General features: G+C 43.8%; 1 protein-coding gene across 1 annotated transcript in view; it reads left to right on the forward strand.

Annotated features, from left to right (window-relative positions):
• GABRG3 (gamma-aminobutyric acid (GABA) A receptor, gamma 3) overlaps positions 1-20,991 on the forward strand; it is an 831,633-nt gene that overhangs the window by 532,157 nt on the left and 278,485 nt on the right. The window contains exon 4 of the mRNA XM_010845850.1: positions 19,746-19,966. Within this exon, the coding sequence (XP_010844152.1) occupies positions 19,746-19,966 (221 nt within the window). The remainder of the gene's footprint in view (positions 1-19,745; positions 19,967-20,991) is intronic.

Below are 20,991 nucleotides of genomic sequence, written 5' to 3' on the forward strand. Positions count from 1 at the left end.
CATGGGGGTAAAGTGCCTAATGGGTTCATTGCTCCTAGTGAGTTCAGTGCTCATGAGGGGAGTGTCTAGTGGGGCCAGTGCTCATGAGGGGAGTGCCTAGTGTGGCCAGTGCTCATGAGGGGAGCACATAGTGGGGTCAGTGCTCATTGGGGGAGCACCTAGTGGGGTCAGTGCTCATGGAGGGGAGGGCCTAGTGAGGCCAGTGCTAATGAGGGGAGCACATAGTGGGGTCAGTGCTCATTGGGGGAGCACCTAGTGGGGTCAGTGCTCATGGGGGGAGCACCTAGTGGGATCAGTGCTCATGAGAGGAGACCGCCTAGTGGGACCAGTGCTCATGGGGGTAAGCGCCTAATGGGTTCAGTGCTCATAGTGGGTGAGCACCTAGTGGATTTAGTGCTCATGAGGGAAACGCCTAGTGGGGCCAGTGCTCATGGGGGACAGCGCCTAGTGGGGTCAGTGCTCATGGGGGGAGTGCCTAGTGAGGTCAGTGCTCATGGGGGTGTAGCGCCTAGTGGGGCAGTGCTCATGGGGGAGCACCTAGTGGGATCAGTGCTCATGGGGGGAGTGCCTAGTGAGGTTAGTGCTCATGGAGGTGTAGGGCCTAGTGAGGTCAGTGCTAATGGGGGGAGCACCTAGTGGGGTCAGTGCTCATGGGGGACAGCACCTAGTGGGATCAGTGCTCATGGGGGGAGCACCTAGTGGGGTCAGTGCTCATGGGGGGAGCACCTAGTGGGGTCAGTGCTCATGGGGGGAGCACGTAGTGGGGTCAGTGCTCATGGGGGGAGTGCCTAGTGAAGTCAGTGCTCATGGGGGTGTAGCGCCTAGTGGGGTCAGTGCTCATGGGGGTGTAGCGCCTAGTGGGGTCAGTGCTCATGGCAGGGGGGAGCTTCCAGTGTCTGCTGCCTGTGCTTTTCACATTAGCCTTCCCCACCTCCCGCTCCTCAACACTAACCTTGGGAAGTGGGAGTGGTTGATGGCTGCCGTAAAGCAGACCTGTTCTTCCTGGACTCAGAAATTCACATTTGGTTGGCTGGAATCTTTGATGGCTGTGACATCCTTGTTTATTAATATGGCAGGAAATACTCCTTTTCACAGTATACATACCCATGTAATAATTTCTCAAGTTCTTTAAATTAGGACTATTTGAAGATAACTACATAATTTATTAAGGATGAAAAGTGGAAATGATTAATCAGTTGTGTCTGACTGTCTACAACCCCATGGACTGTAGCTTGCCAGGCTCCTCTGTCTGTGGAATTCTCCACGCAGAATAGTGGAGTGGGTTACATCTTCCCAACCCAGGGATTGAACCTGGGTCTCCTGCATTGCAGGCATATTCTTTATCATATGAGCCACCAGAGAAGCCTTTCTTAAGTATAAATGGCCCCATTTATCAAACTGAACTGAACTGAAGCAACTTCATGATTAGGAATGCCAGGAACCAGGAGATATCCTGGCCCAGGTCTCATCTTCCATATGAGACTTGCTCCTAAAGTTAGAGTTGCAAAGAAAGGCCACTGCACTTGTTTTTCCTTCCACTTCTAATCCCAGTATGTCCTGAGAAATGTCCAAAGTAAAAGGAGTTCTTATGCTGTTTTTGCAAATAACTCACCATAACCACATACTTTCACCCAGAATCACCTACACATAAAAGTTTTTCTGATGGGCACATAGAGATTCAGGGCTTCCCAGGTGGCACTAGTGGTAAAGAATTCACCTGCCAATGCAGGACTCATAAGAGATGCAGGTACAATTCCTGGGCCAGGAAGATCCCCTGGAGGACAGCATGGCAACCTACTCCAGTATTCTTGCTTAGAGAATCCCATGAACAGAGGAGCCTGGTGGGCTACAGTCCATAGGGTTGCAAAGAGTTAGACATGACTGAAGCGACTTAGCATGCATGCACACACGTAGAGATTCAAGATACAGTAAGTCTCCTACATATGAACCTTCAAGTTTCCAACTTCAGAGGTGCAAATGTGCATTTGCATGTCCAGATATGTAAGTTAGTTTGTGTGTCTGACATACATTATCATGTGTATGCATCCTTTATATGTGGTTATGTTTTGGGGTACTTTGCTGTACAGTACTATATAGAGTACAGTAGTACAGTGTCTTTCTTTCAAGCCCAGAAGGTCTGGAAGCAAGCATAAAAGCAGCAGTGATATAAGTGGTACTGCTAAGATGAGAGTCACAACACAGGGGATGGCAAAGGGGTTTTCTTATTTGAGGAGGCACTGTTGGTTTTGAGGTACAGGATCTGAATGTAGGACAGCACCTGAAAGCTGTGGCCGCCATTCAGAATGCAACCCAGTACTGCCTTGTCGTCTATGATGAGGACAAAAGAGATACTACCCAGACATCGCTGGACCATTTTTTCAAGAGGGTAGATAGAATTGAATCCAGCAAGGAACCAGAACCAGTACCATCAGCGTCAGGCGCAAATGAAATCGCAGCGTGCCCTCTGTCTCCTGTTGTTGATGATCCTTCAGCTCTACCATCTCCCCTTCCTCTCCCTCCTGCTCAGTAACTCTTCTCATCTGTTCACTCGATCCCAGCCCCTGTATGCCAGCTGTTGTGCTGTACTACTGTATTTTTCAAGGTACTGAACTGTAAGATTAAAAATGTTTTCTTTATCTTTTGTGTTTGGTTTTTATGCATTATTTTTGTGAAAAGTATTATGAATCTATTACAGTGCAGTACTGTGTAGCCAATTTTGTTAGTTGGGTACTTAGGCTAACTTTGTTGGACTTAAATGGACATATGAATGCTCTCAGTATGGAACTCATTTGTATGTAGGGAACTTACTGTGAGATTTTCCACTTGAAGTAAACTTGGATAAAAACGTTTGTGAACTGTTAAAGTGAGTATTCAGACAGAGAAAGTTTGAATGCAAAGGATAGGTGTATTTATAAGTGAAAAACTTGAAAGTGGCAGCAACTGTGTTTAAGAACAAATGTTATGAACATCTTTGGGTAACTTTGTATTTTCCTTTGGACACGTTCAACTCCTCTAAGGCATTTTATGTCAAAGTGTGCGACCCCATGGACTATACAGTCCATGGAATTCTCCAGGCCACAATACTGGAGTGGGTAGCCTTTCCCTTCTCCAGGGGAATCTTCCCAACCCAGGGACTGAACCCAGGTCTCCCACATTGCAAGCAGATTCTTTACCAGCTGAGCCACAAGGGAAGCCAAAGAATGCTACAGTGGGTAGACTATCCCTTCTCCAGCAGATATTCCTGACCCAGGAATCAAACTGGGATCTCCTTCATTGCAGGCAGATTCTTTACCAACTGAGCTATAAGGGAAGCCCATAATGAGTTTATTTAGTCTTAATTTGGCCTCTATATTAGTTTGCTAGGGCTATCACAAGAAAGTACCACACGGACCCAGTGGCTTAAAGAACAGAAACATAATTTCTCCTTGTCTGGGGGCTAGAAGTCCAAGATACAGGTATTGCCAGGGTTGGTTTCTCCTGAGGCCTGTCTTCTTGGCTGGCAGATGGCCACTTTCTCCATGTGTATCTTGCTTTTGTGTATGTCTCTCTTCTCAAAAAGATACCAGTCAGAACTGGATTAGGGTCCACCCATATGACTTATTTTAATTTAATCATCTTTAAGAAGTCCTGTCTCCAGTTAGTCACATTCTGAGGCACCAGGCATTAGGACTTCAGTATGTGAATTTGAGGGGAACATGCAACTCAGCTCATAAGCATCTCCTTGAGCTTTCTGCAGCCGCCTCTGCACACACCTCTGTGATGAGCTCCTACCAGGTTGAAAAGGAAACAGGACAATGGATTTTCCCCTTAGAATGAGAAAGTAGTCACAAAAGGACCTAGACTTCAACAGTGTGGTTGAAGCAAAAATATCATCCCCTATGGCCTCCTAACCTGTGGAGGTGGGAAGAGAAGATTTGCGGGCTGACATGGGCACATCAGCAGAGAAGGAGCGGGGTCCTGGAAGCCTGCGGTGTCTCAGGGGCTGGTCATTGTCTTGATGTGTGCACAGGTTGGAAAATAATTTCCAGGCATGAGGCAGGATGAGAGGCGAATAGAGTTTATTAGAATGGGAGACACTGTTAGAACAGCAGGCTGGCTCAAGGGAGGGCCAGCCCCTTTCATGGGCTTGTGGCCACTTATTATAGTCTCAGGACAAAGAAAATTCCTATGGAGAGGGGTCGTGTTAGCCACTGATCAGGATTCTATATGGTGCATATGTTACTTAATATGGAGACAGCAGGTGGTTGTTTAGGAATAAGATGGCTCATGACAGTAGTTGCCATGGAGCCTGGCTAATTCTGGTGATGTTTTCTTATGACCTCATACAGGGCTCCACAGGTGTGACCTGGTCTGCTTGGAGGAGATGCTCAGCAGCTGCCCTGGGGCACACTGACCAAGCAGTGCTTTGTGATCACTCTGGAGAGGGGAGGGAGAGTGGGTCCTTTCTGTATTTGGGGACCCCGTGGGTTGTCTTGCATGGGCACACACTGAAAGGGCACAGGCATTTGGAGGTTGAGCCCCCAGACACAAGTCCCCACCTCATACTTAAAAGTGTATGGTAGGTGAGCAGCAAGCCATCCATGTAGTGAGTGGCACGAGCTAGCAGCCCAGGCCACAGAACTGTAGTTATGGTTTAACAGGTAGCTTTATAATTAAGGCCTCAGATCTCTGCTAATTGGTGGGACTCTCTAGTGGTCAAGAAAGTGCTCTTAAATGATGCTGGGGCGAGGTGGGGCAAGGAAGTGTTAGTGCCATAGACAGGGATCAAGGGACCATGTGACATGGTGGGACTGTCACATGTGACCATGTGACAGTGTTACATGGTTCAGCTTGAAAACAGTTGTGAGCTATTCCAGAGAAAAATGCAAGGCATTCACATCAGGAGAAGAAAGTGATGAGTGATACTATAAAGAAGGACTGGCTGCAGTCAAACATTTGAAGCTAAGGAGCCATACCTCAGGGGACTGGGAGATGAGAGGACTGAGGAGATGACATGAGGGCCTCTAGGCTTGGGGACAGCACCAATGGGACAGGGAGGATGCGGGTGTGTGCAGGGTGTCATGTCACATCGGGGAGCAGATTGTGGTGGTAAGGGATGTGTTTACAAGCAAGCAGATGGTCAACTTGGGTTTTAAGCAAAAAGTCCTGCGTATCATGCATGCATACATGCTAAGTTGCTTCAGTAGTGTCCAACTCTGTGCGACCCCATGGACAGCAGCCCACCAGGCTCCTCTGTCCACAGGATTCTCCAGGCAAGAACATTGGAGTGGGTTTCCATTTCCTTCTCCAGAGTGTCATGCAAAGGAGTTTAAATTCAATTCTTAGACTTTGAGTAGCCACTGTATGCTTTTGGGTAGCAGTGATAATTGGAGAATATAACATCCAATGGAATGCTTTAATCTGAAAGACAAATGATATGAAAGCAGTTAATGAGTAGCTGAAATTCAGAGGAAGGACATCCATTCAAGGAAGGGAGTATTAAAAAGGCGAGCAAGGGAATGAGGAAAATGTTCATGGGTGTAACTGGGGAGCCAGCTTACTGATGGGTGCTCTTCCCACCCTCCCGTGCCCCTGATGATTCTCTATCTATTTCCCATCCTCCCCTGCACTGCTCCCCATCATACGGGCTGACCCCACAGCCTGCCTTTCCAGGCCTGGTCATCTGGCCTCCTGCTGGAATTCACCAGTCTGAGGCACTTGGGAGATAAGGACAGAAGGGAGGGAGATTTCCCTTCTATTCTCTTGACAGCTAGCATCATCCCCAGCAACAGCTGTGTTTCCTCCAGACCCTTGCTTATCCTGAATTGGGTGTACCTGACATCCACAAGCAAATCCTGGTCCAGATGCATGAACACCACCTGATCCTTTGCTCTTCCCAATTTACATGATGCTTGTAAAATTTAAGCCTCAGAGCTCCACACTTGCAGAAACTCCTCCCAGGCCCCTGGGAAGGTCCTAGCAGCATGTGAAATTTCCAACTGCAAAGCATTTAAGATAATACTGCTATCTCTTTCTCCTCTGATTCCTCCATTACAAGTTCCTCTTGTTGGGAGCAGGTACTTGTAGACCTTAAGAGGAGGTGGGGCTGGGGAAGCTTTCAGGCTGTGGTTAATGGGATGGGGTTCCCTGCAACCTTGGTATATGATGATCTTCATGGCATGAGCCACTCCCAGTCTCTATCCCAGTATGATTGTTTCTTAAGGTCCAGTTACCCTGAAGTGTAAGTGACTTGGAGGAAAATCTTAGAATCCAAAGTTCACATGTGGAAGCCCCAAACTTTATATAAAAGAAACTTGAGGTTTCCCCAATATAGTATCCCAAACATGCAGATATTTCTGATAATGAACTGTGAGTTAAGTAAATTTTTCTTTAAAAAAAAAACTATTAATAATAAAATATTTTGTTTCACTATACTAGAGGAAATAATCATTTTTATTCTCTCCCTCTAAATAACTAGCATCATAAGACATTGTCATAGTGACCAGAGAGCAAGCAGGCAAAACATAGAGGATGTGTGAGTATGGCGAAGGCAAGCCAGTTAGCAAATAAAAACAAAATCTGCTTTTCCTGAATTTTGTGGCATTTGAAACTTAAGTATTTATGTTTTTTCTCATTTGAAGTAAGTGTTGTTGTTGTGCAGTCGCCCAGTTGTGTCTGACTCTTTGTGACCCCATGGACTGCAGCACTCCAGGCCTCCCTGTCTCTCATCATCTCCCAGAGCTTGCCCAAGTTCACGTTCATTGAACTGTTCATGTTCAAGTTCATACCATACAGCTGTCTCATCCTCTGATGCCCTCTTTTCCTTCTGCCCTCGATCTTCCCCAGCATCAGGGACTTTTCCAATGAGCTGTCTGTTCACATCAGATGACCAAAATACTGGACCTTCATCTTCAGCATCAGTCCCTCCAGTGAATATTCAGGGTTGATCTCCCTTAAGATTGACTGATTCGATCTCCTTGCTCTCCAAGGGACTTTCAGGAGTCTTCTTCAACACCACAGTTTGAAGGCATAAATTCTTCAGTGCTCTGCTTATTTCACAGCCCAGCTCTCACAACCATACATTACCACTGGGAAGACCATAGCCTTAACTATTCGGACCTTTGTTAGCTGAGTAATGTCTCTGCTTTTCAACATGCTATATATGTTTGTCATCTCTTTCCTGCCAAGAAGCAATCATCTTCTGATTTCATGGCTGCAGTCACCATCTGCAATGATTTTGTAACCGAAGGAGAGGAAATCTGTCACTACTCCCACCTTTCCCCTTTCTATTTGCCATGAAGTAATGGGGCTGGATGCCATGATCTTAGTTTTCTAATATTTAATCTTAAGCCAGCTCTTTCACTCTCCTCCTTCACCCTCATCAAGAGACTCTTTAGTTCCTCTTCACTTTCTGCTATTAGGGTGGCGTCATCCTCATATCTGAGGATTATTATTGATGTTTCTCCTGCCTGTCTTGATTCTGCTTTGTAGATCATCCAGCCTGGCCTTTCTCATGATGTGCTCTGCGTATAGATTAAACAAACAGAGTGACAACAGATAGCCTGTTGCCACCTTTCTGTCAGCCTGACATACTCCTTTCTCAATCTTGAACCAGTTGATCTTGAATCAGTTGTTTCATACCAGGTTCGAACTGTTGCTTCTTGGCCTGCATACAGGTTTCTCAGAAGACAGGTAAGACGGTCTGGTATTCCCATCTCTCTAAGAACTTTCCACAGTTTGTTATGATCCATACAGCCAAAAGCTTTAGCACAGTTGATGAAACAGAGCTAGATGTTTTTTTCTGAAATTCCCTTGTTTTCTCTATAATCCAGTGAATGTCGCACTTTGATCTCTAGTTCCTCCTCCTTTTCTAAACCCAACTTGAATATCTGGAAGTTCTTGGTTCACGTAATGTTGAAGCCTTGCATGCAAGATTTTAAGCATGTCCTTACCAGCACAGAAAATGAGTGCAATTGTCCGACAGTTAGCACGTTCTTTGGTACTACTCTTCTTGAGTGTTGAGATGAGGATTGACCCTTTCCAGCCCTGTGGCCACTGCTCTGTCTTCCAGACTTGCTGACATAATGAATGCAAAATCTTGTATTCATTAAGTGTACTGTTGACTAAAAAAGATGCACAATGTGAGAGTTGTAGATTAAGTTTTATTTGGGGCAAAATGAAGACTGGAGCCCAGGAGACAGCACCTCAGATAGCTCTGAGAGACTGCCCCAAAGAGGCAGTGGGGGAAGGTCAATATATAAGATTTTGGTGAAGGGAGAGTTCAATGCAATCAAGTGCTTAGTTTACAAAAGGTTTTCTGCTAGGCACAACATGCTGATGACACCATGAAGGGATTTAGTGATTTTCTAGCTATGAAGAGATGCAAGGATTGGGATCATGAAATCAGTTTCTGAAAATATATATCTATCTAAAGACCGCACAGAAATTAAAAGATGCTTTCTTCTTGGAAGAAAAGCTATGACCAGCTTTGTTCAGTCACTGGCAAATATTCTTGGCAAGTACCAATTTATAGTTGACAAGCAAGTGCCAATTTGTAATTGAAAGTATATTTTTATTTAATATTTTATTTATATTTTTATATCCTTTCCTTAAAGGGGGCCTTAGGTTGCATTAGTATCAGGTGACAAGTCCTGGACCTGCTTAGAAAGGCAGCATATTCCCCTGTTGTATCTTGAGGTCACCTGGTTTTCGAATGCTCCTATGGGGCACCCTTGTAGCAAATACTTTTCACAACCCACCATACCTGAAGCAGTCTCACTCCTCTCAGCTCTGTTACAGCCCTCCCTGACTGATACACCCATCAACTGTCTACTTTCTGTCCAGTAGTTCTAGGATCAGATGGGAGGCATGGTCCATGAAGAGCTCCCTGCACTACCCAGGTGGGCCTCTTTGGCTTCCTGGAGGCTGCCCTCACCTTGCCTGTGTTCCAGGTGGGGCACCACACTCTCTCCATGTGCTTTGGGCCCAAGCTTCTTCATGCAGGGATGTTGCATCTGTCTTTATATAAACCTAACCTCATGCTGAGCACAGACTAGGGCTCACATGGTGGAGTTTGTCAGTGGCTTCCAAAGACTGGAGGAGCTTTGGGTAGGTGGGGAGAATTTTCAAGGGGCTCAGGAGTCTGAGCAGGGCAGGTGTGGCCCCTGGAGGCTGCACAGCTGGAGGCAGGGCTGGGGCAGGTCTCTGGGGGAGAGATGGAGGCAAGCTGCAAAGCCTCCTTTCCTAGGAAAGTTTGAATAACTAATACCAAAAATATATGTTATGCTCCCATACCTGATAAGGAAGAAATAAAAATGATTTCTTTCTAATTGTCACTATATATTATACATTTTTAGTAGAGGCATTTAAACAACCTCTAATTGGCATGCACCTGTGATTACCATATTGTAAAGAAAACTACCAGTAACTTCTGAGAAATGGAATATTTCCTGCCAATATTTATCGGTAAACAAAGATGTCAAAGTCACCAGCGATTGCAGCCATCACGGATAGTGAGCTTGTGAGCCCTGAGGGAACTCAAGAAGGAAAGAATACCTGCCATCTAACAGCCATCCGACTGCAGCCACTCCCTATGGTGAGCCCTCAGCATGTGAAAACACAGGATACTGGCCCCAGATAGCTAGGATGCATATCAAAGGAATGATTTCAGTAAGCCCTGACTTGTTTCTTCCCATACATAGAAAAGTGCTAAATTCTTTAACTTGGATTATCTGGTTTTCTTTCATTAACAAAAGTCTTTTGATGTTCAGACTACCTGCCCTTTGTTGCAAAATTCTATATAACCTGGTTCCTCCCCTCATCTCCTTAGAACAGTTCTCTCAAGGTTACTTGAGATGCTGTCTCCCAGGCTTGAAATCCTAAAATTTCCCATAAAGCATAATTCTCAACTATTAGGTTGTGAATATTCTTAAGTTGAAGGCAATGGCACCCCACTCCAGTACTCTTGCCTGGAAAATCCCATCAATGGAGGAGCCTGGTAGGCTGTAGTCCATGGGGTCGCTAAGAGTCAGACATGACTGAGCGACTTCACTTTCACTTTTCACTTTCATTCATTGGAGAAGGAGATGACAACCCACTCCAGTGTTCTTGCCTTGAGAATCCCAGGGACGGGGGAGCCTGGCGGGCTGCCATCTATGGGGTTACATGGAGTTGGACACGACTGAAGCAACTTAGCAGCAGCAGCAGCATTCTTAAGTTGACATTTCCAACATTTAAAGATTTGTCCAACACATTCCAGGTGAGGTCCTGACATGCTAGAAGCAAGGAAGTGCGTGTGCCTGGGAGTGTGTTTCCTGAAACCTCCTGTCTCCAAGCCCTGTCCTTTATTAATCTATCATCTTTCCATGTGGCCCTCTTCTTTGGTAAAGGGAAGGAGAAAACAATTACAAAATGACTTTCTAGTATTTTAGAAGCTACAGAGAGAGAACATGAAGAATTATAACTTTTATTCTGTTTTGTTAATATGCTCCAAGTGCTGCTGGCCTTGGAGGAATCATTAAGCCACCCTCCGATTATTAAAATAAATTATCAGCACAGGCTCTCCACAAGCACGAAGGTTTAAATTGGAGATGTTGCACATTTGTCAGCTGTTACATTAACTAGTATTTCAGACACATTAATTTCATAAGTGTGTATGCTTCATCACTCAGTTGTGTCCAACTCTTTGATCCCATGGATTGCAGCCCACCAGGCTCATCTGCCCTTGGGGATTCTCTAGCAAGAATACTGGAGTGTCTTGCCATGCCCTCCTCTAGGGGTTCTTCCCAACCCAGGGATCAAAGCCAGGTCTCCTGCATTGCAGGTGGATTCTTTACCTACTGAGCCACCAGGGAAGGCCAATTTCATAGCTATTTATGAACAATATAAAATGTTGTTTTAGATAGACCTTGTAAAAGTGACTTTTTTCCCTTAATGCAGTTACAAAGCAGCTTTATGAGAGACATAATGTTACTTTGTGGGTGGGAATGTTTCTCCAACATTATCTTAAAAGTGCTTATAATAAAACATCCACATCGGGCACCACACACACCATCCACACCCCACCCTCTTGAGTTGGAGTTTGTGCCAAGGCTTCAGAAGACAAAGAGAACACTCTCGAAGCTTTTGGCCTCTCCCCAGTGCATCATGGTGTGATCCCTTTTCTTATAGGGAAATGGTGCACCCTACAGAAAACCTGCTTTCACCACTGAAAGTTTAACTCCATGTTTTCAGAAATACAAAATGTTAAAGGTGGAAGGTTCTTATATTTAATCTAACTGAACTCTCCCATTTTAGAGATAAAAAATCACAGGCTGAGGAACGTGAATAATTTCACACAGTTTGCAAACAGGGCAGAAGTGGAGTGGACACCCACACTGGGATTCTTTCTTCACCACACAGTGGTGGTTCCCACATCTGGCAACTAGACTGCAGCTTTGGCCAACTGCTCACACTCAGATTCAGGGAAGCAGAGTTTTAAAAAAGTTTTATTGATATGTAGTTGATTTACAGTGTTGTCTTAGGTTCAGGTGTGAGCAAAGTAATTCAGATATACATATATATATACACATATATATACATTTTTTGCATTCTCTTCTATTATAGGTTATTACAAGATATTGGGTATAGTTCCCCATGCTGTACAGTAGGTCCTTATGGTTTATCTGTTTTATATTAGTTTGTATATGCTAATCCCAAGCTCCTAATTTATGCCCCCCCCCACCACTTTTGTAACCATAAGTTCGTTTTCTATGTCTGTGAGTCTATTTCTGTTTTGTAAGTAAGTTCATTTGTATCATTTTTTAGATTCTACATATAAGTGATATCATACGATATTTGTCTTTCTCTATCTGGTTTACTTCATTTAATATGAAAATGTCCAAGTTCATGTTGCTGCAAATGGGATTATTTCATTCTTTTTATGGCTGAGTAGTATTCCATTGCATATATGTACCACATCTTTATCCATTCATCTGTTGATGGATATTTAGGTTGTTTCCATGTATTGGCTATTGTAAATAATACTGCAGTGAGCACTGGGGTGCATGTATCCTTTTGTCTTTTTTTTTTTTTAAAGAAACTTTGAATTTTGTATAGGAGTATAACCTATTAATAATGTTGTGATAGTTTCAGGTGAATAGCTAAGGGACTCAGTCATACATATACATGTTTCTATTCTCCAAACTCCTCTCCCATCCAGGTTGCCACATAACATTGAGCAGAGTTCCATTTCCTCTACAGTAGATCCTTTGTTCGTTATCCATTTTAAATATAGCATTGTGTACAGGTCCATCCTTAACTCCCTCACTATCCCTTCCCCCCATCCTTGGCCCTGGCAACCATAAGTCTGTTCTCTAAGTCTGTGAGTGTTAAAGGAAATTAAATGGAGATAGTTTTGTTCAGGCTTCAGAGACAAGAAAGCAGAGCAGGCCTCTAACCTCGCTTCAGATCTGCCTGGACACTGCCCTGACTTCATGGCTGCTGGCAAGTGCACCAGTTGTCATCAGTAAGCTGAGCAGCACCATAGGTGAGATTCAGAGTGAACCTTGGAATTTCCCTGAGCCCTTTGGGTCCAGCCAATCCCAAGGGGTCTGGAGAAACTCATCACTCACAAGATAAAACAAACAGCATTGTAGAAAGATGAACGTGAAACCAGAGCTGCAATTTGCTTGCAAACTGATGATGGTATCAGTTTGCAGCCTAGCATTATAAGCAGGAACCCCCAAAACTGCAATTCAAAGTCTCATAGGTGGAGTGGATGCACTGCCTGGGACCGACCCTTTCTCACTTGGGATTCCAGACTACTGTTACGTGGGCCTTCCCAGCACTGAGTCTGGGTGTTAGTTGGTCCAACTGAGTGACATATGTGCTGTTTCTCTCCTCTAGTATTTATATTTCTCTTTTAACAATTATATATTGAAAGTAAGTTCGATAAGTCTTTATTAAATATTGAATTTGCATATTTCTGTATAATAAGTGATTTCTTTTGTTAATAAATCTTTTGAACCTGATGGGGTTTCCCTGATAGCTCAGTTAGTAAAGAATCCATCTGCAGTGAAGGAAACCCCGGTTCAATTCCTGGGTCAGGAAGATCCACTGGAAAAGGCATAGGCTACCCACTTCAGTATTCTTGGACTTCCCTTGTGGCTCAAGCTGGTAAAGAATCTGCCTGAAATGTGGGACACCTGGGTTTGATCCCTGGGTTGGGAAGATCCCCTGGAGAAGGGAAAGGCTATCCACTCCAGTATTCTGACCTGGAGAATTCCATGCACTGTATAGTCCATGGGGTTGCAAAGAGTCGGACACGACTGAGCGACTTTCACTTTGAACCTGAAGCAAAAGTTAAAACTTTCACCAAAACATCAAGTGAGTCTATTTCTACTTTGTAAGTAATTTCATTTGTATCATTTATTTTCAGATTCCACGTATAAGAGATGTCCTATGATATTTTTGCTTCTCTGTCTGACTTACTTCCCTCAATATGACAATCTCTAGGTCCATCCATCTTGCTGCAAATGGCATTACTTCATTCTTTTTGATGGTTAAGTAATATTCTATTGTTGCTCAGTTGTGTGGAATTCTTTAGGCAAGAATACTGGAGTGGGTAGCCATTCCCTTTGCCAGGGAATCTTTCCGACCCAGGGATTGAACTTGGGAGGGGTTTCCCTGGTGGCTCAGATGGTTACGAATCTGCCTACAATGTGGGAGGCTGGGGTTCAATCCCTGAATCAGGAAGATCTCCTGGAGAAGGGAATGGCAACTCATTCCAGTATTCTTACCTGGATAATTCCATGGACAGAGGAACCTGATGGGCTACAGTCCATGTGGCTGCAAAGAGTTGGACATGACTGAGCAGCTAACACACTTAATATTCTATTGCATATATGTCCCATATCTTCTTTATCCATTTGTCGATGGACATTTAGGTTGCTTCTATGTCCTGACTATTGTAAATAGTGCCACAATGAACACTGAGATAAACGTGTCTTTTTAAATTATGGTTTTCTTCAGACATAGGCCCAGGAGGAGGATTGCTGGTCATATGTAGCTTTATTTTTAGTTTTTAAAGCAAGCTCCATTCTGTTCTCCATAGTGGCTGTTGTTGTTCAGTCACTCAGTTGTGTTGACTCTTAGTGACCCCGTGGACAGCAGAACACCAGGAGTCCCTGTCCTTCACCAGAATGTGCTCAAACTCATGGCCATTGAGTCGGTGATACCATCCAACCATCTCAACTTCTGTCATCCCCTTCTCCTTCTGTCCTCAATCTTTCCCAGCAGCAGGGTCTTTTCCATTTGAGTCAGCTGTTTTCATCAGGTGGCCAGAGTATTGGAGCTTCAGCTTCAGCAACAATCCTTCCAAAGAATATTCGGGGTTGATTTCCTTTAGGATTGACTGGTTTGATCTCCTTGCTGTCCTGGGACTCTCAAGGATTTTCTCCAGTGCCACAGTTTGAAAACATCAATTATTTGGTGCTCAGCCTTCTTTATGGTCCAACTCTCACATCTGTACATGACTACTAGAAAAACCATAGCTTTGACTATATGTATCTCTGTCAGCAAAGTGATATCACTGCTCTTTAATACGCTTTCTAGGTTTGTCATAGCTTTTCTTCCAAGAAGCAAGCATCTTTTAATGGCTGTACCAATTTACATTCCCACCAACAGTGTAGGAGAGTTACCTTTTATCATGGGAAGCAAATTTTGACTTGATGAAAGTTACTTAACCTCTCAGGCCTTGGTTTACCCTCTAGGAGAAAATCGTTATTGTCTCTATTTCAATAATCAGTGACTGGTGGGTACAGAAGGCTCATGCCTATCTTGCTATTTACCCATCTCAGATCTGCATTTTAAAATGTATTGTGAAGGGCCATAAATGGGGATGGAAAGCAGAGATGATAAGGAGAGAAAAGACCTCAAGAGGAGGACTATTTGGTTAGCAGGAGACTTTTGTTTTTCCATTTTTTAAAAAAAATCAATTTACTTTTTATTGGAGGATAATTGTATTTTTTTTTCTAATTTTATTTTATTTTTAAACTTTACATAATTGTATTAGTTTTGCCAAATATCAAAATGAATCCGCCACAGGTATACATGTGTTCCCCATCCTGAACCCTCCTTCCTCCTCCCTCCCCATACCATCCCTCTGGGTCGTCCCAGTGCACTAGCCCCAAGCATCCAGTATCGTGCATCGAACCTGGACTGGCAACTCGTTTCTTACATGATATTTTACATGTTTCAATGCCATTCTCCCAAATCTTCCCACCCTCTCCCAATTCCCACTTGGGAATTTTTACTTGGAATCTTTGGAAACTTTGGTAAAATTGTTGAAGTTTTCTTTGTTTCAATATCCCTGATATAATATTGGGATTAAAAGTATCTGAATAGTTTTAGATTCTTTCCAAAATACACTCAGGGCCTTTATTGGCTACGGAAAACCAGTCCTGAATATTCATTGGAAGGACTAATGTTGAAGCTGAAGCTCCAATACTTTAGACTCCTAGTGCAAAGAACTGACTCATTAGAAAAGACTCTGATTCTGGGAAAGATTGAAGGTAGGAGGAGAAGGGGAACACAGAGCATGAGATGGTTGGATGGCATCACTGACTTGATGGACATGAGTTTGAGCAAGCTCTGGGAGTTGGTGATGAACAGGGAAGCCTGGCATGCTGCAGTCCACGGGGTCACAAAAAGTGGGACACAACTGAGTGACTGAACTGAACTGAACTGTCCACATCATTGGTGAACTTTGTCTCTTTAGTGAGAGCATCTTCATCCTCTCCTCTTTTCTTTACCTAATAAACTGGTGTTAAAGGGAAGAAGGAATTAATTAATATGGGTACCTATATGTGCCATACTGGCCATTCTCACATCCTGAATTTTATTTAAAGTTTTGAGTGTGTTCTCATGTTCTCTGTGCAAATATAGGCTATTTCATAGTCAGCAATCATCATTGTTAGGCTAAAATTCTGCCATCAAGGAAGTAAGGGGTCTGTTTCCTGGCCCCACTGGGATGATTCTGTACACTACATTGTTCCTGCTTCTCAGGAATGTCTTTGACCTTCCTGCTTTCTGTGTTCAGGGCCCCTGCAAGGGAGCCATCTCTCTGCCAAGCTCACTCTGCACCTCACTGAGGTCTTGGTTCCAAGTCACCTTCTCAGTGAGGACTGCAGCCCCCACCCCTGCATCCCACTCTCCCTTCTACCTTTTGCACCTACAATATGTATCTGGTGTGAATCAGGTGGGCTCTGCTTCACACAGTCTCTCAGGGCCTGAAAGGGAAGTGTGTGACTCTACCATATGCCTGCAAGTAGGAGTGCTGTGGTACTGGTGGATTGCACCAGTGACCACCATGATCTGTCTCTAGCTGCCAGATGTTTTGTCTGTCTCGCACTCATTAGGCGGAGAAGGCAATGGCACCCCACTCCAGTACTCTTGCCTGGAAAATCCCGTGGACGGAGGAGCCTGGTAGGCTGCAGTCCTTCGTGTCGCTAAGAGTCGGGGACAACTGAGAGACTTCATTTTCACTTTTCACTTTCATGCATTGGCAGACACACTCTTCCTTTCTTCAAATGAAGCAACCCAAAAGATCCACCCAGTCCCATCCCCAACACTGGGGCTGCCTGTATATACCACATCAAGATGTACATGGCTCTCCTCGATCCACTGACCTCTAAACTGAAGAGAAAGCTATCTAACCCACAGCCACGTGTACAGTATAGCTAAAAGATGGAGAAGAGCCAGGATGATCACAATCAGCACTGATTTATAGCAATTCTGAGACCCCAGTGGGCAGATCCTGAGTGGAATCTTATTCCCTGTAAGGAGAATATCTTTCATATTCTAGAGTTAAGTCTGGATTAACTCTACTCCCAGAGTTGGGCTCCCAGAGACTCTTATTGGATCTTGACTCCATTGTCTGGGAGTTTCCTTTTTCCATTAACTGTTCCAGCTGTGGAAATATTGGCATTGAAGAATAAGCCTCCTTTTGGATCCAGATTTTCCAGGCTACAATTTATCATTACAAAAAGAAAGGCAACAGTAAATCTAAGTCTCAAATAGTCACAGACTTTTTTCCTGACTTGAGGTTCCGAATCTAAAAGGTGGCACTGATGAATTTATTTTCAGGGCAGCAATGGGGAAACAGACATACAGAACAGACCTGTGGACACAGGGGGGATGGGAGGAGGGGGAGGGTGAGCTGCATGGAGAGAGTAACATGGAAACTTACAATTCCATGTGTAAAATAGATAGCCAATGGGAATTTGGTATATGACTCAGGCAACTCAAACAGGGGCTCTGTGACAATCTAGAAGGATGGGTTGGGGAGGGAGATGGGAGGGAGGGGACATGGGTGTACCCATGGCTGATTCTTGTTGCTGTATGACTGAAAACCACGAAATAATGTAAAGCAGTTATCCTTCAATTAAAAAAAAAAGCCTAGCCAGTCTCTTACTTGATAGACCAATTTCACGTGTGCATAGATCTTGTGTCAAAACAATTCCAAGATCCCTGCTATGCCTTTGTTTCAAATGCCATTGCCTCTACCCAACCCTTTGCTTTCACTTTCACTTTACTCTTTCTCTTAAATTAAGTACAGATACCTTGGCCCTATCACCTTTCAGTGGAAAAGTCATGTATTAGTCTTTTGTCCTTGGAGCCAAATTTGCACAGTGACAACCTATTTAGAGATTTTTAGCAATAGGTCTGAATTATTTCTGCAAAGCTGAGTTTCAATAGGCTTTTAACACTCTAAGCATTTCTTGATCCTATGATTCACTGATAGGGATGAGAAGCATTTGTTTCTTCCATTCCTACAAGAATCAGTATTTGTTTTATCTTTCTTTTCTCTTTTGTCAACTAAAGAAAAACACACAACCTAAAAGTCGCAACTTAAGTATTATTTGGGGATCTTACTGAGGACTTAGGCTCAGTGGTAAAGAATCTACCTGACAATGCAGGTAGCTGAGTTTGACCCCTGGGTTGAGAAGATTCCCTGGAGAAGGGAAGCCTGGTGGGCTATAGTCCATGGGATCACAGAAGAGTCAGACATGATTTAGAGACTAAACAACAGCAACAGCAGCTGAGAACTTAGGCCTAGGATGCAGCCTCTCGGCTCTAAGGAACTGCTCTGAAGAGTTAAGAAGGAAGCCAGGATATAGCGTTTTTGCTGGGAAAAAAATGCAGTCAAACATCAAAAGATCACTGATAATTACAAAGAAGAGGTACCGCAAGTTAATGATTTTGATGCTTTTCTATGTATGAGAAGATGTAAGAATCAAGGTTCGTTGAAATTGTCCCTTAGGCATTTATCTTAAATATCTAGGGCCAGTTTCCAAACCACAAAATGCTTCCCCCTTGTTTTTCCCCATCCTGAATTCCCCTCAGGGCACACCACTGGGGGTGTGTGGAGGGGGCCACTGGAGTGGCTGATGGCTTGTTCCTTGTAGAACTGGAAATTTTGGCAAAAACCTCTGTTTACTGGAATGGCGGGCAACAGTCCCTGTTCATACTTTCATAACTGCTTCCAAACTGGCCATTTATCCTCTGAGGTAATTCGTTTCTTGTGTTAACTTACCAAGCATAGTCAGTAGCAGTTATGGCTTGTATTTTTCACCTTAATTTTCTAAGGCTTGTCTTCCCTGATTGGAATATAAGCCCCATGGAGGCAGAGACTTTTCCTGTTGACACAGTTCTGGGCCTTCAGTGGTTTGCAGGGCCTGACATAGTGCAACAAAGATGATAAATGAGGGAATTAGTTAATAAAAGGTCAGACTGGTCTGTTGAATTACGTCTCAGAAAGGTTCTTTAACCAGAAACTCAATGAAAAGTATAAATATGAGATTTGTTGAGAATTACTGAACTCTGTAAAAACAATTCATTTATAATATCTAACATGGAAGAAAACTATGAAAGATATTAAGATCACTGACCATATAGATCCTCTTTATTGTGGACCTAAAGATAATCCTTTAAACTGTGACTGGGGGAAGAGCCCCAGAGGTGGTCCAGACTTGAGACATTTCTCTGGGTCTCACAGTAACATCAACCCCATCCTGTATCTAATGTACTGTGCATATTGGGATTACTTCCAGTTACAGAAAAAATTTGCCCCTTCAGCCCTCTGTTGGAATCGGCATTTGACTTGGGTGGCTGTCAGCCCTATTTTTTGTTGTTGTTGCTGCTGCTTGTTTTTTGCTTTTCTGTTTGATTTGGGTTGATCTGTGATTTGAGAAAGCTTTTGGATGAAAATGATCATTTTTATTAGTATATAAGCTAATACTCTCTGGATAATTTGTGCTGTGCCGGGCACTAGAGCTTTTTATTTAATCATTTCTTTTCATATAACTCCTTTAAGAAGTAGATAGACACTACTATTCTATTCATTTTATAGACTACAGTTGGGTAATGCTGAGCGACTGAACGGAGAAAATGCTAGATTTTTCTACCTGCCAGAGCTTGGACTTAGGAATATAGGAAGGTCTGCGTCTATGTTCTGAATCATTTTCTACTAACTCTTGGCCTCTCACTACACTTTATGTATTTATTACAATTTACTATTTACAGAGCATTGTCATGTGTTATCTCACAGTTGACTAATGATATTGGTTACCTTTGTTAAGTGTCTGCCATGTTGATCCAGGCACGATGTTAAGTGCTAACAGGTGAAGATGAAACCATGAGCAGAACCAAACTCCTGAGAAAGAAAGCAAAACCTGCAGAAAATCCACCAACAGAAATGTCTTTCCCCTCCTTTTGCTCTGTTTCAGGAATATCAAATCGATATATTTTTTGCTCAGACCTGGACTGACAGTCGCCTTAGGTTCAACAGCACAATGAAAATACTTACTCTGAACAGCAACATGGTGGGGTTAATATGGATTCCAGATACGATCTTCCGAAATTCCAAAACTGCAGAGGCTCACTGGATCACCACCCCCAATCAACTCCTCAGAATTTGGAATGATGGGAAAATCCTTTATACTTTAAGGTGAGATGCTAGTGAATATTTAATCCCACTAGTAGTCTGACACTGGGGACTTTAGATCACTGTAGGAATGGGACCCTATTTTCATTGCTGAGTTCTATCACTTCTCATGTTCAGCATGCTACTGGGTCTTGAAGAAGTTTTTCCTAATCCCACATGTGCAAAACTGCTGTTGCTGCTGCTGCTAAGTCGCTTCAGTCGTGTCTGACTCTGTGCGACCCCATGGACTGCAGCCTACCAGGCTCCACCATCCATGGGATTTTCCAGGCAAGAGTACTGGACTGGGGTGCCCTTGCCTTCTCCATGTACAAAACTAACGTCATACAAATAATCTTTAATAAATATAAACTCCTTCCTTAATTAGTATCCATTTCTGCTAGAAGTGGGCTGTGGAAATTACCTTTAATATATTTAACCCACAGGTCCATTCAACTAAGAAATAAAGATGTCTTGGTGTACTAATTGACAAATCTAATTATAGCCAAATTTGAGACCACAAGGAACAAAAGAGCACAGAGGGTGTTCTCTAATGCATCCTTAATGGAAGTGACAGCCACCTTGTAATCAGTCCTCCTGGGGCCAGGCTGTCCTCACAGAAACCCAGTAAGGTAATAGTGGCTGGATTTAAAAGAACGTGAGCTCACTTGCCTGCCCAAAGTCTCCATTGGGAACTAATATTACCTGAGTTTGAACCTGGGTCTGTATCTCTCAAGAGTCTCTCCTATAGGGTGACCTGAGTCTGACTGAATGCATGACAGCAACATACACGGAATGTATGGTGGGCAGCTACACCAGTCTTCCTGCTCATCCAGCCCTGGGATCAGGGAGGCTGCCCTCCCAGTCTCTGAGGCCTTTCTGGAGCACTGGCCTGACTGCCTTGTGCCGATGGTCGCTTTCTCACTGGCTTTGCTGCTCCTCGGCTGCTTCCTGCACCTCCCGTCCAGCTCCTGACACGGCACCTCCTCATTCTGCTGCTCCTGTCTTAGGATTTTACCCAATTTCCACTTTCCTGCTGACTTAGCTCATCC

Source organism: Bison bison, unplaced genomic scaffold (assembly GCF_000754665.1).
Source record: "Bison bison bison isolate TAMUID 2011002044 unplaced genomic scaffold, Bison_UMD1.0 scf7180017864224, whole genome shotgun sequence".
NCBI classification, from domain to species: Eukaryota; Metazoa; Chordata; class Mammalia; order Artiodactyla; family Bovidae; genus Bison; species Bison bison.